Genomic DNA, 27,989 nt, shown 5'->3' with positions numbered 1-27,989 from the left:
GCATGTGATCTGTTCCCCCCCTTCTTCTCTCCTTCCTTCCTTCCTCCCTTCACCTGCAAGGCGCAGCAGCAAATGGGAGCAGTTAATTAGACTCCACCGTGAAGCAAAGGACGAATAGGAGCCACTTCCTCCCAAGAAACCCGTTCACCTCTCGGGTCCGACCCTCTCTCTCTCTCTCGTTTCATTTTTGGGAGCTGGGATCCACCTTTTTTTTAATTCCTGCAGCATCTCACCTGCGCCGGCTTGGAAACCATGGAGTTCGCCCGGTCGACGGTTGCCGAAGTGGCCCAGCTGGACGTCGCGGAAAGCCGGCGCGATACGTGCATGTGGAAGGGTTAATGCTGCCCTGGAGAGCCGCTCCGTGTTCCCCTGCATGGGCATCTGCGCACAGTGACCAACGATCATGCACAGATCCCTCCGAAAGTGGAGTTTCAACGTGTTCCTGTGTTTTGGCATTATATACCTCAGACTTGGGTGAGTTTGATCTTTATTACTAACCCCCATAGAGTGTCGCAATGGACACCGAGACTCTTATATGTAATGTAAGCACCGCCTGCCCTCTGACCTTATATACACACTCACTCACACACACATACACACACACATATCGGGCGTAAAGTATTAACGAATACAGTTCCCGGCAGGTGTAACGTATAAGTGAGTCTATTAAAAAAAGTGGTTCTGATCAGCTAAGATTAAAAGTCACCATGTTCGATTATTCGATTCGCAGCTATATCTTCGATTATTGCGCTTTTATCTCCGTTCACCTTATGAGACTCCGGGCTGCTTATTGTCGCAGCGGATCATTTGAGCCGCTGTCCCCGCTGCAGATCGAGCTCACTCCTGCATTCCTTCATTCATAGCGGCGGGCTGAGTTGCATTTCCACATTCCATTGCCCAAACTGAGTTTTTTTTTTTATATACCTGTTTTGCAATCGCTCACCTTGATGCATAAACACTGCAGGAGGAGGAATTACATCTCCTCCTACTGCAGGGCTGCTCTGGTTCAGGTTTGACCCCCCAGGTTGACACATATATGGGTTTTAAACAGCTTTTAGTTGCTCTCATGTCTCTATAAGAGGGTTGTTGTTGTGTTTGTTGTTGTAGTTTTGCCTGTGATTTGCATCCATGGTCCATTAATAGAGGACGTTACTCTCTGGGGCAAAGTTCCACTGAATTAAATAGGGAAATGAAATGCATGTAATTCACCTTTGAAGACTCCTGGGGGCCCAGTCAAGAATACAGGGATGGAGTGTAAACAAAGGCCAATAAAGTGATGCTTTTATGAAAATATAGTAGATTAGTTTATGTTTTTGTAGATTGTGATCCTCTATCAGTAGCTAAACAACTTCAAAGTTAAAGTATGGAGCTGATTCCACGTCACACTCCTGCAGATCAGTCAGGGTCGCCTCTTTACTCTCAGTCTGAGCCTGCAGGTGATGAGTGCTGTAGCAACACAAACCCTCCTCCATACACACACAGACACACACACACACACACACACACACACACACACACACACACACACACACACACACACTGACCACCGTGTCTTATTTGTTCATGTCACCAGGTCTCAGAAAAAAACTTTTTCAAAGCCCTTTTCTTTACAAAAAAAAATACAAGAAGTATTATTACGCTGATACATACGTGTCGCCATGGGAGCTATTATGTCAGTGCAGACTCACTGCTGACCACAGACACAGTATAGACCCCAAGCATACCATAATAATATAACAGGAAGGCTACAGGGGAGGAGAGATGTAATTTATAGCTGCAGGATCACATCTGCACCTGAAGACCCTAGATTTTTGTTATCCATATTATTTTACTTATATTGTGTTGAAGCACTTGTTGATTCTAAATAAATAAGAGTAATTTTAAGTAGCATGTTTTGATTTTTTTGGTCCATCGGTGGTGTTCAGAGGTTTGTTTACTTTTGGCTGGGGATGTGGGGAGTTGGGGGGTCGAGGGTGTGTGTGTGTGGGTGGTGGTGTATGGTGTATGGTGGTAAAGGGGGGGGGGCGGGGGGTGGGGGGGTAATGAACCAAACCTCCAGCTATGTCCAACGGGGGGGAATCTGGATCAGTGTCACCCTATTGTCCCATTGTGGCAAAGTGGGCGGATAACAGTGTCTCTCTCTCTGCCCAATGGCAGGCACGACTCTCATGAGAGTGGAGAGAGGCACTTTTCTGCCATGCAAAATCCCTAAAACCATCATCATTCCGGCTCGGGAAGCCACAGTGCTCTGCTATACAGCCTCCACCGCTGAGAGATGACAGAGCCAATCTCAGCGCTCACTCGGCCCTGCTGGGAGCGCGGAGCTGCTTAGACAGGAGACGGGAGGGACACACACGCACACAGGGAAGCTGCTTTGGGGACATTTTTTTTGGACATCCTTGCGGAGGGACGTATAAGCCGGGGAATTAAAAGGGGGGGGAGTTTTTTTTTTTTGATCCTGTCCTCGTTTTCTCACTCAGTCCGAACGGGACCATTTGCTCAATGTCATCATGATCATCTTTTCGTCGCGCAGTGTGCTGCTGTCAGTCTACTACCCGCAGATCTTCCTCATCCTGACGAGTGGCAGCTACCTGTAAGTTTGACCCAATTAACGGGCTCCTTCATTCACCGTCACCTCATCGAGACGCACCGCAAACACGCACGTACACGGCTTTGATTTCCATCCTGTGTGTTTCCTTCTTGACGGACATCTCCACAGCGGAGTAGATATCTGTGTCCAAAGAGATCAAACGCGTCCTTAGTGGGACAATTCGAGTTAAGATGATAAATCGTTGCCATCAAACCGTGATTGTTTCTAAACCGACATAAAGAAAGAAAAACCAGTTGAAGTTCGCAGATTACGCAGGAAAAATACTTAACTCGCATTTATTTTCCCTGATGCTCATACTTTGTCACACACACGCGTGAAATCCCTTTGAAACCGCTCCTGAGTGGAAACACCGTCCGGATCGCTGTTTACTCCACGTGGGAATGAAGTAATTAGGTGAAATCCGGACCGGACCGTCTGCAGGCGGATCAGCTGCCCCGAAGAGGCAAACCTCCTCTTCAACTGTCCCTGATGCGAAATATTTGAGGGAAGATCGTGGAAATCAAAACATTTTTAAATTTCTGTAACGCGGATTCCTTTTGGCTACAGAGCGGCAGAGACGTTCAAATGCAATTAGATGCTTTGGAAAAATGAGCTTCTTAGGGGACGCGTTACCTGTCACACACACACAAACACACACACACACACCGGGGATCAGGAGCGCGATCACCTCCCTGCATGACATCATCCCGGTATTTAAGTCAGTTTATCATCTTCGAACCCGCATCTGAAAATATCCCTCCCGTCCCTTTGATTGACGCTGTAATACTCTGCGGTTTCGAATTAAACGGGAATGACTCTTGCAGGGAGAACACTGGCTTTCCAAAACGCTTCCAAAATAATTACTCAGCCATGCTGCTCTCCGCTGCTTCCTCTGCTGCCCGGAGACCCCAAACCTGAGGCTGAAATAGATGCGGTTTATGGTTTCAGTTAAAAGTGGCCTATACACTGCTAAGTTTAGTGATGGTGCGCGCATTAAAAAACGACATAGCATTGTTTGTTTTGATCATTTTAATCTGCTCTCTGTTCGGCATTATCCGTGCAAAATATGGGTTTGAGGAGACCGTTGAAAATCGATTAAAAACAATCCACTCCACTGCATCTTTGTGCTCTAATAACACAAGTAATGTTTTGTCACGTTAAACCCCAGAGCTGCCTTGGTGGTAAATGAGCCTTCAGTAAGTCCAGTTTAGAGCTTCCGGCCCATTGCACACATTTCAACTCTGCAATATCCAGGAATTTCACACTTTAATGTTCCAATAGCAACGTCTGATGGTTCTCATTCTGTGCTGTTTATGTCACTTATAAGACTGAGCAGAGGTCTTCTGACAGCATGTTGCGCAACAGCGTGTGCGTCACTCTGCTGTTGTGTGTGTGATATGATGTGGGTCCGTTTATGATTTGACTTTGTTGGAAGTGTGTGTGGGCACTAAATGTGTTTTTGAAATGAAATGTATTTTTTTTTTGCTTTGCTTGGGTGCGTTGGATAGCTGAAGTTGTTGTTTTAAATGAGGAAGAAAAGGGAAAAATCATATTCAGAACTAGAATAACACTTAATTTGCTTTGGGAGGAAAGGGGAGCATTCACTGATTCAGTTAAGTTGCGTGTCAGGCATTTTTTTGGAGGGAATTCCTCAGTAGAAGATGCATGTGGAGGAGCTTAATGCTGTGTCATGTAAGTTCAAAGCGATCTGTATGATAGAGTAGGTGGCTCAGTGTGCAGTTTGCCACGGTGAAGAGCCTACAGATGCTCTTTAGGCCCCACATCCTGTCATGGAGTCTGTAAGCTTCCTGAATTAAAGTCTAACTTTTTCCAAAGAAATTAGTCTTATTGACAGTGTGTATGAACATCAGCAGAAGCTTTAATGTTGGGTTTTGCTTGAATATATATATTTTTGCATCTTACACATGCAATTAATGCAATGATGTCATCAATAATCAAATTGTTAAGACGACAATTTGTGAGCTTTAGTCTGAAAAGAAGCTAAAGATGGGAATCAGGTTCATCCAATATCAACTCATAAATCCAGACATATTAAAACTAATCTTTATACATTTACCCTCAAATCAAAACACCTTTTCAGTGTCTTCATGTGACCCTGATCTCAAACTTATACAAGATCATATACAGGATAATTTTCGGTGCTGAGAGTCTCCATACAGGCTGTTGTTTTGTGTTTGTGTCGCTGGTCTGTCTGCTGATCATCTGCGCCTGTCGATCCCCAAGCTGCTGGTATACGCACAGAGCATCTACGCTAAGCAAACAGAGTCGCATGTGTGCATGACGATGATGCGGGGACTTAAAAGCTTAGCTCTGGAATTCTGTGTTTGGTGTCGTCTGATGGTTTGGGTCACCTCTGTTAGACGTGAGGTGATTCTGTGAAGTAGCAGGTGAAACGACAAAGAGGCGAAGCTACAGATGCAACTGTTGCCATGAAGAACCCCATATACAGCAAAAGGTCACGGGAGGTCAGTAGAGTCTGAGTCTGTTAAACAGCACGATTGGCAGGAAAGTGAGTAGGTTTTAAAGGAAGCATTAGAAGCCTCAGTGCTACGAGAAGGAGATTTACTGTAACACACTGAATGCACCTGACAGATTCCTTACTATCCTTTACAAACACTCTCTTTCTTTATCTGTGTTTTTGTAGTCCAGGCCCTCAGAAGCACAGTGGTGTGAGATCAACGCTCTTGCTTCTGATTTGTCCCGAAATTGCACAAACTGGAGCTGATTTGTGTTTTGCTTCATCATCACTTTGATAGAAATTGACTAAATATAAAGAGTAAGACTGAGCAAAAACAAATCCATGAAGGGGAGATTAAGCTTTCATATTATTAACCGTCTACAAGATTTGACTTTGAAAGTTCTCTCAGTCTGTCCCTAAGCCTCTCTGTGTCTCTGTCTCTTCCCCTCCTCTTCACCCCTCTCACGCCCCGCGTTGCTTTCCGCTGACACACAACTCGCCTGTGTTAGCCCTGCGCCGCAGCCTTTGGAGGCCGACGTCATACTTCAAAGCTGGCATTTGTCTCCAAGCTGGTTTATGGCTCCTTGTCCTTTGACTTGTTTGAAAAGTGTGTATCGACATGGTCTCAATGGCTGTAAACAGAGTTACGGAGAAAGTGGGAGTTTTGTTTAGCTGTAATCTATTTAGGTCTTCTCGGTGGTCGCAAAGTTGTCTACAACATGTGTTACTATATTATCACGTTGAGTGATCAGACGGGATGTGATGAAGCCTGTGAGAATTAAGGATGAGGAAGAGGAGGAGGAGGAAGAGAAAGAGGTCTCGCTCGCTTTGGTATATTAATGCCCCATGATATAAGGCAAATTGTGTTAAGAACCTTCCATTCTTTCCGTGCATGCCAGGTCTACGACGTGACTCCAGAAAAGCCCTGATATTTTACAGCTGGTGCGTTACATTGTGACTGTTTCACACACAATCCAACAAACATTGTGACTCTCTGCTTACGTTAAAGAAAAGCAGTTGCAAGAGTATTAAATGTACGCGCACGAGACTCTAAGAGTCTGGCTGCTCCTCGTGCCACCGCGTTACCAAACAAATAAGACCAAACCCCCTCAAGTCATTTCTGCAGCTGCCGTGATTCAGCGTCAGTCATCAAAGAAGCACTACTTAGGTTCTCTCTCTCTGGGATGTTTTTGCACGGCCCCCCTATGCTCTTTTTGTGTTTTCTATTGGATTGAGTTCTCCCATTTTCTTTTTGATTTACCTCAAATCCATTAAATAGCAATTCTTAAATGCGCTGCAGCTTTCAGCTCTCTGTGGAACACACATCAATCACTGCTTGAACTGATTCCTAGTCTGGAGAAGCTTACATGTGAGTCAGTCTGACCATCCTCTGGGAGTTATAACTGACTCGGTGTGTGTGTGTGTGCGTGTGTGTGCCTGCATACTGTATGTTTGTGTAAATGTTTTCTGTGCATATAAGCGCACACCCACACCTATGCATGCATATCTGTGTATGACGCTGGCTCGTGTGTGTGACGTGGTCTCTTACCTTCGGCAGGGCCCTGTCCTCCGTGGTGGCTCTGGGTGCCAACATCATCTGCAACAAGATTCCAGGGCTGGCACCTCGCCAGCGGGCCATCTGCCAGAGCCGCCCGGACGCCATCATTGTGGTGGGCGAAGGTGCTCAGATGGGCATCAATGAGTGTCAGTACCAGTTCCGCTATGGACGCTGGAACTGCTCGGCCCTGGGAGAGAGGACAGTCTTCGGTCAGGAGCTGCGAGTAGGTCAGTCTGAATATTATCAAAACAGAGAGATGGCAGTGTGTGGTTTTGTGTATGTGTGTCTTTTTCACCTTCTCGCTGAGGACGGTGATGTCAATTTCATAATGGATGGGTCCTTATTTTGGGGAGGGGGGTCCCAAATATTTCACAGGAAATCGCCATGCTGAAATATAAGAACATGTGTGTTAGATTAATGCATTTCATCCAAGGCTGCGGATAGGAAAATGTGTTTTAAGTTGGATATTTCACACAGTAGAGGCACGATGTCGCTTTGGTGAAACGCTGTCCCAAACCCACACCCAATCCTGCTGCTTGTGAAACTCTGCGATGTGATGATGGAGATAAGGAAATTTATTCACCAGCATTTTGAGGGACAATGTGTTGAATGTCAGTTGGATGCGAGCGCCTCTGGAGACGTTTTTGGTTTCATCATCGCTCGCTGCGGATCGTAAGATGAATAAGTGAACACTGCAAACACACATGGAGAAAAAAACAAGGAGAAACATCACCACTTGGATGTGGTGTGTATGTGGGATGCAGAGCAGGAGGCGTTTTGGTTGCCGTGACGAAAGGGACGACTTCGTATTGTTTCAGCCTTCAGAAGCGACACAAGAAGAGTATCAGAAATGCGGTACCAGCCTCTGACCCTGTGAGCTCCATGAAATCTGCCTCTCCACAAGCCAAACCCAGAGCTGCACACATCACACAGTCACAAGTCAAACCAACAACACACACACGCGGTCCCTTTGAGTCTCTATTGTATAACCATCAGTGTTGGCTTCGCTCAAGAGGCCTTCACATGCTGCTATTCGTCCCGGCCCGTCTGAAGTTGTCCTCATCCAGATTTACGGTGTTGTACTTCGCCGCCGAGCTCTGGTTTCTGTTGCCGTAGCGAGAACCTCTCCACCGACATTTGCTGGTTACGCCAAAGCTTTTGGGAAAGCTACGGAGGCCCTGATGAGGAAAGCGTACGGTTAAAAATTGATATCAGGAAACGAGGAGGCATCTTTATGGCATTATTGTAGAGTCGAACACTTGTCGAACCAAAATAGATGGACACATCTGTTGTTAATCGGGCTAAATTGGTTGTGTCCATGTCTGGCTGCTTCATGAAAGTGTGTGCATACATGCAGCGAAGACCGACGAGCAGACAAACATTTACATTCACCATGCTTTTTGTTTGAGAAACTGGGCATTCCGCAAACCCTCTTTGCGTTGCTTTTGTTTTACAGGGGACTTTTATACATTTCCTTTCATTTAGAGGATGCTTTGTTGCCATTACATTGCGGTTGGGCTGTGCATTTAATCCAGTGGCTCTGTTAACAATCACTCCTCTTAAGGAGTGGTTGAATTAACTCCAGCCTCTCTCCAAAAGCATTTTTGTCTTTGTTGTGAATGTGGCGTTTTCTTTTGTAATGGAGCTCATGTTGTTTTCCTCGCTGCTTCTCTTCGTCCGTCCGTCCTCTGGTCTGCTGGTTGAGTTTGTGGATTGATGTTAGGAACTGGATTCTCAGAACAATTCAAAGGTTCTGATGTTGCTCAGTGTGTTCTTACTGTTTAATAGCTGTTGGTCACACTGCCTTAGTTTTTGCCTCTGCACTGACTTTTGTCTCTTGAATTGAAGAAGTCCTTTTGTTTCTGAAGTTGCTTGTTCTGGCTGAGCTTCATCTTTGTTTGCAACCGCTCATCGTTCACATTCTAAACATATCTGAACCACACACAATTAAAGGAGCATTGCTATTTTTGACCACTAGAAAGAAAAGACTCACAGCTAGGGTGACTGTGTTAGCTGCCTTCTGCCTCCTCGTGGCCGCAGACACAGAGCAACATTAGCATCCTGTTGGAGTCCTCCCTCTTGTCAACTCTCCAAAAAGATTTCTGCCTTTTTTGTTGCTAATTGTTGACCTTAACCAGCAACTTATTTACTTTCTGGTCTAAAATTTGTAAAATATTAAAATTGCTGTGTTACTGATGATTGGCCAACAAACTATTATGCTGAATGTGTGAGACATTTTAGCTCCAAGGTCACATTCCAACACTGATACCTGTGACCTTTCCCTCCATGACAGTGGGCTGGTAGTTGTTGGTTCCTTCTGCCTCCATTAGAAATCACTGGAGTTGATCCTCCACTGTAAGGGCCCACAGGGAGCACACGTTGTCTAGTTTTGTGCCTCTTGTGTGCACACAGCAGCTCTTTGTCTGTTTAATTGTCTCAAAAGAGCTCATCTATTCTATTGGTTATGTGATACTGCTGTCTGTTAAATTACCTCCACGCCCACACAGGCCTTTGCAGTCTTTCTAGGTGATTGGACTTCTGCTCAAGTTGGAATTTGGTGCATCAATGCTTGCAAATCTTTCCGAGATCATTAAACACCACATAATGAATGTGTCCAGTCATACAAGGAGCAGTGAAGCTGAGAGGAGACGTCCACCAGCTGCTTCTGTCTTGCACATTTAAAGTTGAGAATGGTGCCAAATGATTTCATTGAGTTGCACAAGAGTCGTAGCTAATGATACAATACTCAATTGCCACAATTTCCAACAACACCCGCTCTCCATTGAAGCAGCTGTGCACAGATGTATCATAGATTCTCTCACATTGCATTGAGATTCACCTGCTCAATGTGTCTGGGTCATTCTTCCTCTTTGCTCTGTGTGAGGCTCCCTAGGGACAGGAATTGGAATGAGCCACAATTTTTGGTTTGTAGCAGTAAGATTTGTTGGTATCACGCAATTGCAATTGACCAATCAAACTTTTTTGTAAAAGAAATTTTTTCAAAATACAGTTTTCCTATGGCTCTGTATGCAGAAGCGTGTGTGCTGTTTGAGCGCCCGCACAGTCCTCTTCATGGATCACCATGTGTCACTGGCACAAATAAAGAAGTGAAAATCATCTGTTGGCCTGCAACTGCTGCTACATAGCAGCAGGTAGGTGTGTGTGGGCAGTTTGTCCCGGGAATGCTGTGTCCTATTGGGCAGTTTTAGCACTCGTGTGTGACCTGGCTGTGATAGGATCGGACTGGAAAACGGAGCTTTTCCATCTCATGTGGTCTGGGTGTAATATCGGTCATCATTACTCTGGATTATGACAATAGTTTGGTTAATAATCTGTGTTAATAATCTGCTTTCATAATCCAGAGGAATAATGGCCAACACTTTGAGACTCACACTTTGGTCCTGGCTGTGTGTCCACATGCTGGCTTTCATATTGGCTCGGATCTGGACCGTCCGGTCTTCAGATTTCCCCCTGCGTGTGCCTGTGCAGTTAAAGTGATCTGTGGGTGTGAGAGATACACTCATGCACTGCTGAGTCAACCGTGCAGCAGCTATTGAAGGAAGCTGACCTCTTCTACTACTACTCCTTCTTACGCCACAACTCATTTATAAGAACGACTTCATAAGAGGGTTAGACAGGCTCATCTTGATTGTAGCCGGGACATGGAAATATTTTGCCGTAATCGTATTTGATAGAACTCACATGTCACAACTGATCTACATTCAGACTTTTTCTTCTTTTTCTTCTCCTCTTGATATTAAGATTTGCGAGGAATGGTGATAACTATCAACACTGACATGGATTGATCATTACGGAACAGTGAGTCACGCCGACCCGCGACTGGCTAATGTCAATACGGCTGGAGGCTCTCGAAGCGTGCAGGTTGGAAAGCGTTTGGCTGGGATTTGACAGAGCTCGTTCAGTTTCGCAGTGTCCCACTAGGTCATCGCGGAAGACCACAGACACCACAGCTACTGCGTAACTCCACTGCCAGAGAGACAATGTGGAAAAGTGGCCGATTAGTCTTTTCACTCAACACCTTATTGTCAAGCCGCCATCGTCGGCTCACACGCGACATTCTCCCGTCGTGATTGTTTCCAGCGCTTTGTCGCTTGTGCTTGAAGATGTAACCATGTTCTGCCACCGTGCGTGTGTGTGTGTGTGTGTGTGTTATGTGTGTGTGTGTGTGTTATGGAATTCTTTAGCATGGCATATGAAATCATGGAATACACCCCTTCGACAAAATGTTCCAATCCCTTCTCCGAATCTGCAAATTCCCACATCATCATAATCAAGTAGAGGGGAAAAGCTATTCCCGTTCCGCTCCCATTGAAGTTTTTCATTCAAATCCCCCAAATTATGAGCACTAAACCTTTCCCCCCACTCTGTGATCCAGTCTAAATTTTGGACTGAGGGGAGGAGATGTCGGCATTTTTTCAAAAAACTAAAGATCAGCCGACCGCAAGTCTAATGCATTCTCTCTGTGCTGCCTGCTCTGGGAGGCTCTGTCTCTCTGCTCTGGAGCTGCTCCATGGTATAACATTGGCTTTCCAAAAGAGACACACATTAATAGTTTGGTTATTGAGCCTTTCAGAGCCCCTAGATATCTTCATTCAGTGGAGGTGATTCAGTTTAAAAGCCCTGGTCGTTCTCTAATTATTTGTGTGTATTCCCCCTTTAAAAGCTGGCTTCTGTTGGCTCGTCCTCTAATGCTGGACACTGCGACCAACACAAGGCATAGGGGGGAGATGGATAGATGGAAAATGAATAGATCCCCTCCTTGTTACAGCTCTGCTCTTAAAGACTTTCTCCCTTTGAGCAAAGAGTGTTGGCTCCTCCATTATGCACTAACTGACAAATTGGAGAACAACTCCATAAACACGCAGTGCCATTTGAAACTGGCAATTTCACAGTGTCTCTGTTTCCTCTGCAAAAGCAGATTTAGCAATCTCCCCCTCGTGCCCGGCGTTGCTATTGGCATGCTTTGGTACCTTCACTCTGTAAAATGTGGAATGAATTATCTGGTGCTAACAGAAATGGGTGTTATGGAGCCTTGTTGCAGCCTATTAAGAAGTAATAATAGAATTAGAGACAAATCCATCAGCAAGTCAGGAGACAGGATAAGAATGGGAAAAATGATCAATCCTCAAATCATAATCCTTGGCTTGGTTTCTGCATGAATCATTGTGTTTTAAGTTTTTGCTGTCCGATCTAATGGCCACAATGTGCTGATGCTATTTTGTAATACATATTTGACTGTGCTCACACACACTAGCATAAAGAAAGCCCCATGTGGTTTCAGTTACATGTATCACATGTGTACAGTACTCATATGTAGAAGTGAAACACATCCAGCGAGTGATCTTTGGCCTATTTCTTAACTTTGACGCAGGAATGTTGCATTTATTGTGCTCAGCGAGGCCAATAATGCACATTTTCCTCCTTTTTATATTAGTATTCTTTGAATCGCATGTTTTGACTGGGAGTAGCCTCATCCTGCGTACAATCGGACATTCTTCTGGGTAAGCACATGTAACAGAGATGGCCTACACTTAAAGAAGCCGACCAGGAACACCTTACAGCTCAAGTCGCCCCCATTCAAATAGCAGTGCACTTGATGTTAGCGATTAGAGCTTGAAAATGGACACCTTTCAACAGCTACTCTCAGCATCAAAGGCCAGCTCTGCCCTCTTGTCATAAAATGGCCTCCTCTGGTTACTCTCTGTTTGACTTTCCAGCCAGTTTGTCACCATCCTGATTCATGCTGTTCACCTGAAAGAGCTTTCTTGTTGTGCTGGCAGTGAAATATTGCAAAAGTTCAATCACGCTGCCTGCTGGCTCATTGCGCAAGAATGGATGCAGCTCGTGAGCAGGCGAGCCTCTCACCGCAGAGGATATACTACCACATTATTGCATGGCAGCGCTGGGTAGCCTTGATTAAAAATGGTCTGCTCCTGATAGCGGGCAGGAATCAGAGGCTTAGATACAATTACAGGCAGCACATTGTCTTGGCTCGGCTTTCGCTGCCTGTGCTCGGGATGAAGGGACGTAGGAGGATGAAGGATGAATCCCTGTCACCTCCATCCCTCCCTTTGTCCCTCCCTCTCCCCCCCAAACCCCATCTGCACTTAGAGGCTTTGAGTGTGGGGAAAGTAGCGGGGGAAAACCACCTGCCAGGGCCTAAACAAGTCAGCAGCTTCATTGAAAATAAGTGTAGTGGAAAGGACTCCTGGACAGACGCACGCTTGGCCAGGAGCTGAAGACGCAGTTGAAAGAGAAGACGTCACTATGGACTGATTCCTGATCATTTTCCCCCCTTGTCTCCCCCGTCTTGGTATGGTCCAACCCCCTGTTCTTCCCTGGTAGTTTGTTTAGTCCCTGTTCTATGCAGGTGCGCCTCAATTTACCAATAGTTAAGGTCGAGATCACTCTGCCTGTGTCCCACCCATGTCGGACACGGCTGATTGTGACCGTAGGAATGCACGACCAAGCTGTGCAAAACACTCTTGTTAGACCTTTGACCTTTGCGCCACCCGAGCATCCCAAGAATGTATTTAGTTATGTTCGTTAAACTTTTGGCCTTTTAATTTAACATCTATTCTCAAATGCTGAACAGTATCGATCTGGAGTCCAGTTATTACGTTTGCTGGCATTTATTTTATTCTTAAACTGTATTATACTACAACTGTTAAACAGACATGTGTTGCACGCCCCCCCCTGGTGGTAGATTCGATTATTTATAGTTTTATAAAGTTTTTTAGGAGTGAATGAAAACAAATCAAAGCTTATGGAAACTTTGTTATTGTGGCAAATTGTTGTCGAATAAGCGAAGGGATATTATACAATTCGTTTTATCTTAATTAACCTTTAATTACTACCATTTACCTTGGGTATGTGGTTTATGAGGTTTTTGCTTTGGCTATTGGAGCGCTACAGAAGATAATAGTTGAACATTGTTGAACAAATGACATAAGAGGAGACAGAGACATAGCAGGTTGTACGGACTGAAACAAATGAACAAAGTATTGTGATCGCAACTATTTCCTACACGGAATCACAGATTCAAAATTTTAGTCCAGAAATTCCCTCAATTCTAGCATTTTTTCTCCTTCATTCTCTGCACTACAGGCTTCTGGTTTAAGGACAACAAAATCCTTGCAGAATATGAATGCATTGGCTGAAATCCTTCCTCTTCTCGGAATCACTTGATGGTCATTTGTGGTGAAATTATATCCCCACAGAATGCAAGTGAAACATCACAGTCCAACCTAAGGCTAATAATGAATGGACGACTCGGATGACCATATGGTTCCATTCGTGCTTTGTTTCCTCATTTGAGAAAGTAAAAGGAAATGCAAGATGAAATATTAATTTCGACCAGCTGAACATTTCAATAAGCGGCTTTTAAATCATGTAGAGCGAGCGTAGCGTAGTTATAAAAATAGATACGACAGAGGAAAAGAGGATCAACTTTCTTTCCTCGAGTGCGATTAAGACTTAAGAAGAAGTTAACAAAGTAGCTGCAGCTTCGTTTAAGGTCAAATCTCGGGGTTATGCCAGATTTAGTGTTGTCATGCAGGTTTTGTTGGAGATATCCTTACTCTTTGAATCTATAAGCTCACTGTATTTGTCTTTAAGGTCCATTATAAGTGTGTGTGTCAGGCCCAGGCCCAGATTAGTAAAGACTGTCACACACACATTCTTCAAAAACCAGGCTTTTCAAGCACACAAGTGGATACTTTGACACTGTTGAACTCTCCCGTAATGCCATCAATCATCCCACTGCCACACAGGCTTTTCCTTTGTGGGATTAGCGTCCCGTTGGTTGTAAACCCTTCAGGCAAGTCATACTTACACAGATATGCTCTCTATCGTTCAGCCAAATCTGTTATCCCACATAAGATAAAAGAAACAGCGGTTGTTATCATAAGAGGATAGCATGTCATGGCTGATGTCGCAGGTAGATGGAATATCTGGGTTGATTCTCGTCGCGTTCGCGGTGCCAAGCCGCCACCAAAACTGCCTTTTCCACTCTGAGGGCGGCGAACTGCTCGACACCGTGTGGATAACAGCGAGGAAATGACGCGTGCATTGTGTTATGGTGGAACGGTGGTGGATAAAAGGCCTATTTTTCAGCCCATCATCATGTGGGTAGCCCTAATCCTCTGCCCTCCTCCATGTCAGGCCAGAGAAAACAGAGCAGTTGTGTGTGTGTGTGAGTGTGTGTTAGTTTGTGTGTATGTGAGTGAGTGTGTGTGAGTGAGTATGTGCATGTGCCAGTGTGTGGGATCTTTCCCCTAACTTTATCAGATAGGGGAGTCTGATGATGCTTTGTTGTTCTACACTGTGTGGGCTGTGTTCCCCTTTGGCTTGGTAAAGGTCACCTCTGACTACACACACCCCACTCACACACACACACGCTGTCCCCCCATCCCTCAGTGTTTCGCCTCACATCCCCTGATCACAACACAGACCGCAACCAAACGGTGTCATCACCCCACCCATCACTGTTGCATCTCAGACTGCACGGGTGTGCGTCACCCTCTCTCCTCTCCCTCGCCCCCTGGGGTCATCCCGGTCCCTTGCCCCCCTCACCCCCAACATGGTCCTCCCCCCCTCCCCCCTCTCCCCTCCCTGTGGCGCGGCGTTATCGGTGGGATCTGCATCTGTCTGTGTCCGCCCGGTGCCAGTAGACGCAGGAGGGAACAGGATGTGAGAGGATCAACTGTAATCTCACTGCGAGCTTTGTCCCACACAATCCCAGGCCGATCACTGTATTCTCTACACGCAGGGCCGACACTGGACATTTACATGTGCCAACAATCACACCGCTACCGGGCCCACTTAGATGAGAGCGAGAGAGGGAGGGAGAGAGAGAGAGAGAGAGAGAGAGAGAGAGAGAGAGAGAGAGAGAGAGAGAGAGAGAGAGAGAGAGAGAGAGAGAGAGAGAGAGAGAGAGAGAGAGAGAGAGAGAGAGAGAGAGAGAGAGAGAGAGAGAGAGAGAGAGAGAGAGAGAGCAGGCTGGCAGCAGAGAGGGGAAGTTGTTAAGAAAGTGACAGCTTTATCCAGGGTTCCATCAATATCAGCAAATATGAAAATATCAGGTCGGGGGGCCATTGTTGCGTAATGAGAAGGAAAGGAGTGTCATCAGCGGCAGATCTGACTCCTTGATTATAGTCATGACGATAGGATAATGATACGATGCGGCGCTGATTTATATCTGAGTAAATATGTTTCTGCTGGAGATGAAACAGAGGAATGCAATGGAATCGAAATTGAGTTAAATCCTTCACATTGTCCTCGCAAGAAGTGGATGATTACCGTGTGCGGCACATAAAGACCCTCGTAGCGATCCGAGGTCCCGATTGGGTCTCATTAGACACAAAAGGGTGTAGGAGACGGATTTGTGCCTGTTTTAGCAAGTCTTGGTATTCCGTTCAAAACACTTTCCATCACCTGAGGGAGATCAGGGGGAGGAATGGATGCTTCCTAAACGTCTCCTGTCTTCTGTCCCTGCGAGGCAAGATTAGCTCACGTTAGATTCTCCCGCATTTAATACCAGCCGCGTTAAACACCCTCATAATTGTTTTAAAGCTTTTACCGCTCAAAGCTTCTGCTCTATTATATGAATCAGACTCAGGGACAGGAACAGGAACAGAGCCAAAGCCTGTCACTTCCTCCCGAAAAAAAAAAAACAGCAAAGCGTTCTAGTTCTGGTAAAACAATATTATTTTATTGTACAGGAACACGACTATGTTAATTCCGCGAGCTGCAAACCTCACGGACCACAACTTTGCCTATAATTTGCTGGGAGCATATGTTCATAGCAACGGTACATAAAGCGGAACGGAAAACAGTAGTAGCAGAGCGCATTAGTCAGTTCAGTGATTGGTATACAAAAGCTCGGGGTTTTCCTCCCAACTTTCTTCCCCTTCCATGGGGCCCTGGAGACGAGCGCTCCAGCACTGGCACCGCTCTGCTTACGGCTTGTTTTTAAAGCTTCTGGTGTTGGAATCTTATTATATTTATGTACATTTATGTTGTGGGGGTGGAAAAACCGTTTTAAAAGCCATTTGTAGGGTTTCCTTTTTGTATTTGAGAGTATATTCTGAATGGAAAGAGGCCTTGATGAAGTGAGTTGCTTGCATACCTGCCAGTGGGGCGATCGAGGGTTTGGGTTATTGAGTCAAAAACATCAAAATGATTCACTTTAGAACATTTACATTCTTAATTTCTGTATTTTTCTTTTTATATTTCTGTTATTTCTTGTTTGGGAAGCACGGTGGCTTGTTGCCGGGTTGTTGTCAGCCAGTAAAGCACCTCAGGTACATTGGAAACTCTTAAATTGCCGTGTAAGACAAACTCAGTAGGTAATGATTTAGCGGCAGCAGCGCGGCTTGTGGGGAGGCACTTACTCCATCGTTTAGAAGTTTGTTTTGTTTTTGTGAATGAGGAGCAGACGGTTCATTGGCTTTCGTGTTTTTCAGTCCTATATTTGGATTGCGGCAGAGTGGAGGACAAAGGAGGAAAAGGAACTTCCAATGGGATTAAGTCTGAGGGCGGGTGGAGGTAGATGTGGCTTCAGAGACAGCGATCTTAACCGCTATCTTGCGGGGACCAGGCGTGTGTTTCCATTTAAAGAACACAGTCGGATGGTAAAACTTTGATAGTAGCAGATGAATTTTGGGACCTCGCGACCACCGTTTCCTCCAGGCCCTGAAAAAAGTTTGTTTCCTGCCCTGCTTGTAATGTGCTGCCAGTCAACAACCACAAGTGCAGAGACTGGCGGCCACCAGCAGGTGACACTTTCCCCTTTGTTCTCTGCGGTGCCATTTCTCTGTGACACGAAGGACGAGAAAGACCCCAAAACTCCACTGCAGCTTTGTGTTGTTGAGATGTGATTTCTTATGCAATCCAATCCTCTGGTGTCCCCCCGGGCTGCCAGTGCATGTCCAAAATGGAGGGGAGGAGGGGGTAAGGGCAAGGGCAGGGGCGGAGGTGGTGGGGGGGGCGGGGGGCTTTAAATGGTTTTCCCCTTCACTGCTCGACCAACTGGCTGGGCCTGTGTGTGCAGAGGCCATTCAGCTGCACTGCTAGGCTCTGCTGGTGTTTGTCTATATAAAGTATGTGTGTGTGTGTGTGTGTGTGTGTGTGTGTGTGTGTGTGTGTGTGTGTGTGTTAGTGTGTGTTAGTGTGTGTTAGTGTGTGTGTGTGTGTGTAGCTGCACTGAAGTCACTGTGAAGCACATATAGAGCTGTGCCTGCATATCAGTGTGTGTGTGTGTGTGTGTGTGTATGTATGTTGTATGTAAGTTGTATGTATGGTTGCATGTCTACATTTTTCCCTTTCTTGGCAAGACTCCACTCCTCTCCTCTCCTCTCCTCTCCTCTCCTCTCCTCTCCCCTCCTCTCCTCTCCTCTCCCCTCCTCTCCCCTCACTGTTGCAGGCCTCCTCTCCCCATTGAAGTAATTAAGTCTTCCTCATGCTGCGGTGCGCTTACAGCTCTCCGTCTGCATGCTTGGTTGCAGCTCGCTGGCACCGCAGACCTTCCTTTGTGCTCCTACAACCTCAACTCTGTTTAACCACGTTAGCACCCAAGTAGAAGCTGAAGAGTATCCAGGAGCAACAAGGATTGTGAAAGCAAATTCCTCCAGTTTAGATTTCAGTCATGGCAGGAAAGGTACAGAATATAGCTTAGATGGAACTTTGGTTTCTTTCTGGATTGGAGGTGCGGCCTAGATCCCTCGTCTTCCTCCTCCTCGTGTGTCCTTCCCTTCTCCTCTGGTGTCGGCAGCGTAGCCTCAGCCCCGGCCTGTTTCGCGGCCGAAGCCTTGCGAGGACATCGTGGCCTCTTTGAGGTCAGCAGCAGTGTTACTACATCAGCTCGCCTTCGCTGCACCACCAGCTCTGCCCCGCAGCGTCTCAGGGCCGTAAATCTCCCGCGCTGTGTCATGTGAAATTTGTTTAGTGGTGCGCCTTCCCTCGGCTCTAAACACAGATTGCCATTTTAGCGGCGAGCCACTACATCCAGAATCCTTTTTTTATTTTTTTGCCAGTCCCTTTTTGCCCTTGCGTTCCTGTTTTGGGTCAGAAAGACGTGACGGGCATCGCAGCAGAGGCCGGTGTCCAAAGTGGTGTGGTCGGCGCATGTGAAGGCCGAGGCTTACTGACTGGGCTGCCCTCACTTACATGTCTGGCTCAAGGCCCTGTGCCGCTCTGGAGCTCCTCTACCTGCTCAAAGCGACACACACGGCACACATCCTCTTCTTCTGCTCGCCTCTCTGTTGGATAGCGTTGCAGACACTTGCCACTAAACTCCATTAGACATCTGGTTTAATATTCCCTCTATTCTTCTCTCCTGGATGTTTCCAAGTTCATTGAGGTTTTTCTGGTCACTCCAATTTTCCACTGGCAGCCAGCGAGGCTATCCCAGGGTGGTTCCTGCTGGAGGGCTGTCAGGACTCTGGGCCCGGCCTCTTGAGGGCTTTCTGCTGCTGCTATGGGTGCGTTCTCTCCTCCGAGCTCTCGTCGACCACTAGCAGGGCCCTTCCATTGCTCGGGGCCGCGTGTGTGCGTCTGTGTGTGTGTGTGTGAGTCCTACGTGCCACCGTGCACACAGAGAATTGTTGCAGAACTGATGTGTGTTGTGTCCTGCTTGTAAATAATATTTGTGTGTATATCAGGACTGACTTCTATTCTCTCATTTTGCTGCAACATGATTCCCTTCTGAGATCATTCTGTTCATTTACAGAGTAACAATAGGTGATAGGGTGTGTTTTCCATGGACGGATGGGTAAATGTGTAGTATGGAGGTGAAATACGCACAGATATGAATATTAACACACAGAGGACAAAGTTCAGGGTGCAAAATGTGTCCTATGTCTTATTGGATTGGTTTGGTCTCACCATAGTTCCATAGTTTGTTTAGCAGCTTTCATTATGGCCGGGCCGAGACTTGGCACCGCTCCTCTCACCAGGGGGGCGACAACCAGCACAAGAGCCGTTATGGTCATTTTCCCCATGAGCGGTAACAACTCAATCAACTCAGAAATGGGGAGTATCTCCGGCGCAGGGAGCCGCCTCCCTTTCTCTGTTTTAGACATTACACCGATATTCACTTTGTGCATCTACGCGCAAATGTGTTTTCACAGCGGGTTTGAGCTCTATGTTCATGTGCATGTGTGAGGGTGGAGGGCAGTGAGAGTGCGTTGTGTGTTTTATTATGTGGCCTGTCACTGAGTATGTGTGTGTGTGTGTGAGGTGCATGCACGTTTTGGACGTACAGTATGCGCTGGTGTGTGTGTGTGTGTGTGTGTGTGTGTGTGTGTGTGTGTGTGTGTGTGTGTGTGTGTGTGTGTGGAGGAGCAGAGCCGAGCGTTACCACAAGCTGGTGGGGGTGCAGCTTTGCAGTCGACCAAAGGAGCAAGTGGTTGTGAGTCAGTCCCCACCAGGCGAACCTGCGGGCCACGGTATTAGCTCTGCAGCCGGCGGTGCCAGCAGAGGAAATGAATAGTGGCTTAGGGTGAAAACATCTTTGAGGGTTCAGAAAATGCCCCTGGGATCAAAATTAGAGATCCCCCCGAAGGGAAAAAAAAGAACCGGGCGGAAAATAAGTCCAAAGCAGCTGTACAAGCGGAGTGTCACAATTCTTTCTTTAAAGTAAACCACTTCTGAAGTGCTGAAAAATGCTCCGGAGATTCTGACGTCTCGTAAGCTTTCAGAAATTGTTCCGTGTGTGTGTGTTTGCTCGAGACGGGAGACGACACGGAGCGCATGGGGATCATCTGTCATCTCCTTGATTCTTTGGTTTTGCACTGCTGGTGATTTACACCCCCATTTGTTGTACTTGTGCTGCTTTTCGGATGTAAACAATCCCTCAGTTTGCTCATGTCGGGATGTATCATTCCTGCTTTTCCTGGACTAGATGATGTCATTATTTCATTTTTGTGTTTGACCGGATTGCCGTCGTAGCCGCTTGAAGTCTCCGAAAGTTTAGTTAAACTGAAATATAGTCCTGTTTCTGTGGTCGGTTTGTTTTGAATACATTGGGAGGATACTGATGGAAACGGCCTCGAGTGAGGACGCCGGCAGTAGAATCCAGTGAAATGTTGCTCGGGATGTTTTGCAAGCACAGAAACATGCAGTTTTTGAAGCAGTGATGTCTCCCCCCTCCTCATATTAATGCCAGTTGAGGGGCAACAGCGTCCCAGCAGCAGCAGCAGCCATGTTTCAGACGCGGTGGAGCCTTTCAAGTCAGATTCCTCTGTAGCTCCAGGGCGGCGGGGGGACTTTGTGTCACGTTGTGTGGCGGTTACACTGTCAGCGACCTTTTACATCTTATCCTTTTAGCTCCATTTCCATCTTTAATCCATCACTGATCTTCCAAACAGTCGCTCCACGACAAGGCCATAAAACGTGATTTAATTGTATAAGTCACAATTTTGTAAACGTTGCTCTTCATTAGGCAGAGTAATATGTTGTTGGTGTTTGGTGAAAGCCTTCACGTCTTCAAATTATGACCTTTTAGAGACGATGAGAAGCGCTCTTGTTTTTTCCGCTGGATGACTTTGTGTTGTGGTTTATGCAGTGGTGCTTGGAAGGTGAGGAGAGCCTCCATTAAGCCTTCAGCTTGAAGTGATACACTGCAGATTTTTTACTCGCTTTCCTGGAAAATCACGTCCCGACAAGGTCACCAGTGAGTTGGAGACTTTCCGAGATCTTACCCGTTCACTTCCCAGGTGCCTTATAAGGTTAGGAGTCGAGTTCTATCCAGATATGTTGCCTCAGAAAGTGTTTTCCTTTGACGTTTGTATTTTTTAGTTTTTCATAACTAAAGAAATAGCACAGGGGATCCGGAAGGTTCCATTCTTCAGACTATGGGGCCCGGTGAGAAAACACCAAAATGTCAACAACTTACAAAAACATCTTGTTCAATTAAACCCCTCGTTTGTTCAGGGGTGTAATTTTACAGAAATTCATTAGGTGTTGTGAAATGGCCGGCGTGTTCCTCTTATAAATCTACTCCAGGTGCAGGAGTGAAGCGCAGCAGCAGCTCAGGGGGGAAACGTCTGGTGTTAGGACCGGCTGCTGAGCAGTAGGTGGCGCGGTCCGATCCGTCTCGTGTCCCGGCAGGGGCACGGTGAGACCTGCAGACCCTGGCTTGTTTGCTGTGTGGGCAGCGGTGCAAGGTGCTCCTGTGGAGGAATTCAGCACTTTGGACAGCACCTAGGCCAGCTCTCCCCCCGTTGGAATTCCAACGCTGCACTCTTGGAGGCTGCACTCAAGGACTTTGCGGTCGGAAACGTGGCCACACTTCTACCAAGGTGCAGGAGGGAGGGGGGGGGACAGCCAGGCGCGCGTCTGAAGGGAATGTTTCGCCGGCTTATCAAGATAATGGAGTGGACGTGGACTTCCTGTGCTGTTTTTTCCAAGATCAGGTTCTCTCTTTCTGTGGTTCCCGATCCCAGCACCAAGCTCCTGCTCAGCCACGTCAGGTTTGGGTCCACAATCCAGATCTTAGTGACCTGAATTAGCTCACTAGTGAAGTCAGTAGTGAAGTGGCAGGAGTTGTATGTTCAGTGTTCTCTGTGTTCTCACTCAAGCTGCTTTGGAAGCTGTAGTGATATTAATTTCATTTCTTGAACTCCCACACGTGCAGTTCGGGCAGATGATGATAAAGGTTGTCATGAGCTGTCAGGTTTGTCTTCACGGATCTCTATTGATGTGGAAAGATGCTGAACATCTGTGTGAGTCACACACACATGAGCCAACGCTCAAGAAAGTTCATATCTATGCCCGGGCTGAACAGCTTCAAAACAGCTACAAACAGATTGAAACTGACGTCGTTGAGACAACATTGTGCTTATTTGACTTTGGTTGCTCCCGTTTCTCATGTCATCTCACTTTTTTCTTCCATATCCAGGCAGTCGGGAAGCAGCGTTCACCTACGCCATCACGGCGGCGGGGGTGGCCCACGCCATCACGGCGGCGTGCAGCCAGGGCAACCTGAGCCAGTGCGGCTGCGACCGGGAGAAGCAGGGCTACTACAACCAGGAGGAGGGCTGGAAGTGGGGCGGCTGCTCGGCCGACATCAAGTACGGCATCGAGTTCTCGCGCCGCTTCGTGGACGCTCGCGAGATTAAAAAGACCCCGAGACGCCTGATGAACTTGCATAACAACGAGGCAGGGAGAAAGGTAAACAGGGTTTCCAACAAGTCAAGATGCTTTGCCACAAGTATTTTTCCAGAAGTGATTCAGAGAACGACTGGAAAATGCAACAACGCGGGGCGAAAATAATTTGTGTTGTGGGTTCAAGTCTTCTTGAATGAAGGGACAATACTGTGAAACCAAGCAAGGCACTGAACCTCACACACTGACGGGGTTGCACTTGTTTTCAAATTTAATGAGTTATTACTTCATGGATCAGTGTGTGTGTGTGTTGGTGTGTGTGCCTGTGCAGGAGAGCAAACAGTCGCACTTACAGAACTGAAAGTCGTGCGCTGACGAAAGTGTGTGACAGACAAAGCTGCTGACTGATTGATCACCAGTCGCCTTTCAGCAGTTTGTTTTGCTTGGGCCAATTTACTGGTGTATCTTTCCATTCTAAGAGGGTGTCTTTTATTTCTCAGAGTGTGTTGGCAAACTGCATTGTGGACATGTTTGTTTGCTATTAGTCAATTGTGGAAGGGAGAGGGAGAGAGAGAGAGAGAGAGGGGAGGGGGGGGAGAGAAGGGAAGAGAAGAGAAGAGAAGAGAAGAGAAGAGAAGAGAAGAGAAGAGAAGAGAAGAGAAGAGAAGAGAAGAGAAGAGAAGAGAAGAGAAGATGATGTTATGGTGACAAATGGATCTAATTAATAACTTTGGTTTTATTGGGTCCAGTGGGAAAACAGATCCTGGCCAACGGAGTCCAGATGGAGACCTGCCATCCCTCCTTTCCAGTCCTTTCATGGAATTATGAAGTGTAAAGTCAGGAGCAGGATATTATTGCAGTTCTCTGCACAATACCAAAACATGTCACTGCCATTTGACTGCGTCCATTCAGTGTGTGAAAGCAGGCCGACAATGTCGGTGTTAACACAGCAGAATGATACGGTCTGGATGCCAGGGGACTGGCATGTTGAACTGTCAGGGTTAGACCTGGCACTGCTGCCGCTCTCATTCTGGGGCTTGGAAAGTCAGGATCTGTCAAGATGCACAAAAATCAAATGTGCGTCTTTGCTGAGACAGTAGGAAAGCCGAGAAGGACAAATAGAGTATTAGGGGGAAAACACCAGAGAAACGTTTACTGGAAGGGGCGATCGCAAATCCAGAGGCAGAGGTCTTTTTGTTTGTTAATCACCCGCAGAAAAATACATTTTTGGGTGGTCTCCCTCCATTGTGAATTATGGTTTGGATAGACATCATCAGTCCAGACACAACAGGCTAATGAACGCGTTGCCCGCCCGCCTGCTGCAGCTGAACTCATTCGGTCCTTGTTTTTCTTTGCACTTTGTTCCCCATGAAAGCTTTCAATGGGCCTCTACAGCAAGGAGAGCGAAGTCACATTAACGTCTCAATAATGCCCTGATAAGAAACATTAAATAGCATTAAAACAGAACTAGAACTATAATTAGAGTGGACGATTCCCTGAACGGAAAGGAGCATCTAATGAATCATGTTACTCCTTTCATCTTCCATGGGGGCGGTTTGTTTGACAAGTTGATCTTTAGAGGGGGAATCTGGTCTTGTTGGTCTAATTGGTAACAGATCCGACACTTTGATGGACACAGTTTAAGTAAATGTTTCCATGCATCCATCAGAAAGTCAGATTCTTTACCCAGGCATTCCTTGTGGTTTTTTTCTGCGCTGGACATTTTTGGAAATCCTCCTTCTGAATCAACATCCGAGGAAAGATTGACAGCTGACCCCGCAGCTTTCATGAACTCGCCCGGGCTCATGTTTTTTCAATCAGATGTCCTCAAATAGGGAAAAGTCTGACCACAGAGTGCGCGGACAGACAAACATTTTGGACAACTCTGCACTTTTTTCTTTTTCTTTTTTTTGCTCTTGTGTACATTCTGTTAAGTGTCTGATAGAAATGATGACTTGTACCGTTGGCAAGAAGACGTGCCAGGAAAAAGCTGCACTGGAAAAATGCCCTGCCAACCCCACTGTACATCTTATACAACAAATACTATGTTCAAACAAGTCAGGAGTTCCTAATTGGGTTAAAGGAGTCATGTCAGGACTATTACAGACGTGTTAATTCGACCCATGCAAACTCCTCCCCCGCGCAAAAGCACAAGCAGCAGAGAAGGGAAGAGATTACAATTTGTATTTTGAGGTTTTCTTCTTCTTGAGTCTGACGGATTGACTCAGCGGAGACGCTTAAACGCTGACGACATCGCACGATAAATCCCATATGCGGCGGGATTAAGCAGCAGAAGAAGAAGAAGATGAAGAAGGAGGAGGAGGAGGAGGAGGAGGAGGAGGAGAAGGGACTTGGCCCTGCGTGCCACATGTTGACATGAAAGACTTTAAGTGGACAGAAAGTGAATAACCTGAGAAATCCTCAGCCTTCATTAATGTTGTATGTGAAAATAAGCACTGAGGCTACAACCGCAAACACACACACACATTTACGTTCATCACACTTACGTCTTCAGGAAAGTTAAACAAACCCCCTTCCATTCCCGGAGTCCAGATGTAAACAGTTAACGGAGTAGCGCTTTGTGTTGCTGTGTACACACGGAGCACGTCTAACGACGGAATAATCTTCAATTAAATCAAACAAAATGACAGATATCCACACGGGGTCCATATTGTTTTAAGCGAGTAAAGTCGTTTTCCCGGATTTCATGACACGTAACTGGCATCAGAGAGGAAAAATGTCAGATATGTGAGTTTGTCTACTCTACACAGATCTTCACTCCTCACACTGTCACACTGTTGAGGCTTAAACCTTTGAATTTAAGTGATTATGGCGTGAATTATGCACTAAGGAGCCATCGGCGAGTATCACCCTGCCGGCGAGATGGACGAACGCAGATAAGAGACGCACCGCACAGCCATCACGGCCTATTAACGCATTAGCAACACGTCAAACAAACGTCTTCCCTTTCGATCGGAGTTCGTCTGAAATCTGCAAAAGTTTGTTTCCACTTCTTAAAGTCTGTGAGACAAAGCCAGGAAAGGAGCCTGAATCTACTCAAAACTTAGTGGTCCATTAATAAACACAAGGTTAAATTAAATAAATAGATCTCTTCATTTCACACACACAGACACACACATTAGGAGCATGTTAGTGTAAGGTACACACACTCAAAACTCCAGCTACAGATGGACACAGCCATTAAATTCCAGCATTATCAAAGAAAATATTCCATTCCATTCCAACAGTTTTCAGGGGAACAGAGTAACACCAGTGATGTCATAGAGGTCCGTTTCCATGACGGGTCCGTGTCCAAGTCCACAAAGGTTGTTCAGTTGTGTCCAGATTCTCTCCAAGAACAATAGGTCAAGATTTGAAGAGTTTAAGAGTGACGGTTGGTTGTGTTCTGTGTCCCTCTGTAGGTCCTGGAGGAAAGGATGAAGCTAGAGTGCAAGTGTCACGGCGTCTCAGGCTCCTGCACCACCAAGACCTGTTGGACGACGCTCCCAAAGTTCCGCGAGATCGGCTACATACTCAAGGAAAAGTATAACGACGCGGTGCACGTGGAGGTAGTTCGGGCGAGCCGACTCCGCCAGCCCACCCACCTCAAGGTGAAGCAGACTCAGGGCTACCGCAAGCCCATGGAGACGGACCTCGTCTACATCGAGAGGTCGCCCAACTACTGCGAGGAGGACGCGGCCACGGGGAGCGTGGGCACGCAGGGGCGCCTGTGCAACCGCACGTCGCTACACACGGACGGCTGCGACCTCATGTGCTGCGGGCGCGGCTACAACACGCACCAGTACACCAAAGTGTGGCAGTGCAACTGTAAGTTCCAATGGTGCTGCTTCGTCAAGTGCAACACGTGCAGCGAGAGGACGGAGGTGTTTACCTGCAAATAAGGACGCCAGGAACATCAAATGAGGCGCTTAAGGACTATAGCTGAGTGAGGAAGACCCACGAGAGCGAGATAAACATAAAGGAAAGAAGAGGAAGGTTGGAATTTACACTCTCAGCTCTTCAGGCATCGTTTTGCACAGCAGAATCTATCTTATTGCTTTTCAGAAAGTCAATGCTAATTATCAGTAGGTAAAAGCCCAAACTTTACGGTCACAGAGAGATTGCGCTGCTGTCTTCGCAGTGACGTTGGGACTTACAGGTAACGACTGAGGCCGATGGCGGGAACTGTGCTTCTCTCTCTCTCTGGGAATTGTAAACCTTTTAATTCACAAGAGACTCGCGCACGGAAAAGGAGACACAGTGAGTTGGGAGTCGGATCAGAAAAAAAGACGACAAACAGCAGCTGACGAGGGGTGACGGAGAAGAGATTCCTCACGACGTCTTTGATTGAAACTTTTTAAGAGTTTTATCTTATTTCCACTTAAAAGGGGAACAGAAACGGATATCTGACCCCCAAATTGGCTGGGTCTTATGTTGGAGGTTTGTAGAAATGAACACTTTGTACGTATGGTGCCTTGGGTTGGGCCAAATGCTGAGTGGAGAACTCTGTAAAACCCTCTGCTGCCAACTGGAATATGGTGGAGTATGTTTTCCAGTCACACTGGAACTGTCTGTTCTGAACACTGAAAATAAATTGTTTATTTATGTTATAGTATCTTAAAACGAAGCACTAACGGGTAGAGATGTCTTTTTTTTTGTACTAAGTGTAAAGAAAAATACTTTTTAGAGACTTTGACTGAAGCTGTGTGTCTGTTAGGAGAGGACCACGCCGATCCGTAAGACAAAACCCCCCTGAAAGACAAAAATGTTTCCCTGCTGCTGTGTGTGTTGACAGCATAAAGCATCATGACAGTGTATTTCACATTCAAACACATTGGTTCCACTTTACTGTAGCCTTTAGTTTGTTTGCAGTCCTTTTCTCTACAAGCAGTAACATCTATACAGTATTTTGCAATTTCAGTTCATAGACAGTAGCAAGAAAACGCTGGTTTAACTGCAGAGATCCTCCCTGAGTTCATTAAACATGAAAGTGATATGTTGCTGGATGTGTTGTCGAGTGCTGCACTGATATTTTTTTTTATTATTATTCAGATTACGACTCACTCAAGACTTAAATAAACTCCCATTTGACTCAGTTTGGCAGTTTGTTGCTAAAACATCGGCTGAAGTTTGAAGTCGTCCCCGAGTCGAAATATTGATGCGTTCGTTCATTTCATTCTGTAACATTGTGGTTGCCTGTGTTCAGTGGTTATGAGTAAAGTGACCGCCGGCAA

General features: G+C 46.3%; 1 protein-coding gene across 2 annotated transcripts; it reads left to right on the top strand.

Annotated features, from left to right (window-relative positions):
- Window positions 1-48: 48 nt before the first annotated feature.
- wnt7bb (wingless-type MMTV integration site family, member 7Bb) lies at window positions 49-27,861 on the top strand. Of its 2 annotated transcripts, none has more exons than XM_076141817.1 (4): window positions 49-474; window positions 6,628-6,854; window positions 22,550-22,821; window positions 26,178-27,861. In XM_076141817.1, the coding sequence occupies exons 1-4, from the start codon at window positions 404-406 to the stop codon at window positions 26,655-26,657; spliced, it is 1,050 nt and encodes a 349-aa protein (XP_075997932.1). In that variant the 5' UTR covers window positions 49-403; the 3' UTR covers window positions 26,658-27,861. The 2 variants fall into 2 exon arrangements, with proteins under 2 accessions (XP_075997932.1, XP_075997933.1); XM_076141818.1 differs by lacking the exon at window positions 49-474 and adding an exon at window positions 2,511-2,593.
- The last annotated feature ends 128 nt before the right edge of the window (window positions 27,862-27,989 follow it).

Source organism: Genypterus blacodes, unplaced genomic scaffold, assembly GCF_046128005.1.
Source record: "Genypterus blacodes isolate CSIRO-AG114 ecotype Tasmania unplaced genomic scaffold, CSIRO-AGI_Gbla_v1 ptg000021l_1, whole genome shotgun sequence".
In the NCBI taxonomy this organism is placed as follows: Eukaryota; Metazoa; Chordata; class Actinopteri; order Ophidiiformes; family Ophidiidae; genus Genypterus; species Genypterus blacodes.
Note: the sequence above shows the minus strand (reverse complement) of the source record. Positions and strands in the feature narration are given on the sequence as shown.

Excerpts from the sequence above, each read along its gene's own strand:
- wnt7bb (XM_076141818.1), top strand. The coding sequence starts at position 2,511 with ATGATCATCTTTTCGTCGCGCAGTGTGCTGCTGTCAGTCTACTACCCG. Across the intron at positions 2,594-6,627 it reads CTGACGAGTGGCAGCTACCT|GGCCCTGTCCTCCGTGGTGG; the intron begins GTAAGTTTGACC and ends TACCTTCGGCAG. Across the intron at positions 22,822-26,177 it reads ACAACGAGGCAGGGAGAAAG|GTCCTGGAGGAAAGGATGAA; the intron begins GTAAACAGGGTT and ends GTCCCTCTGTAG.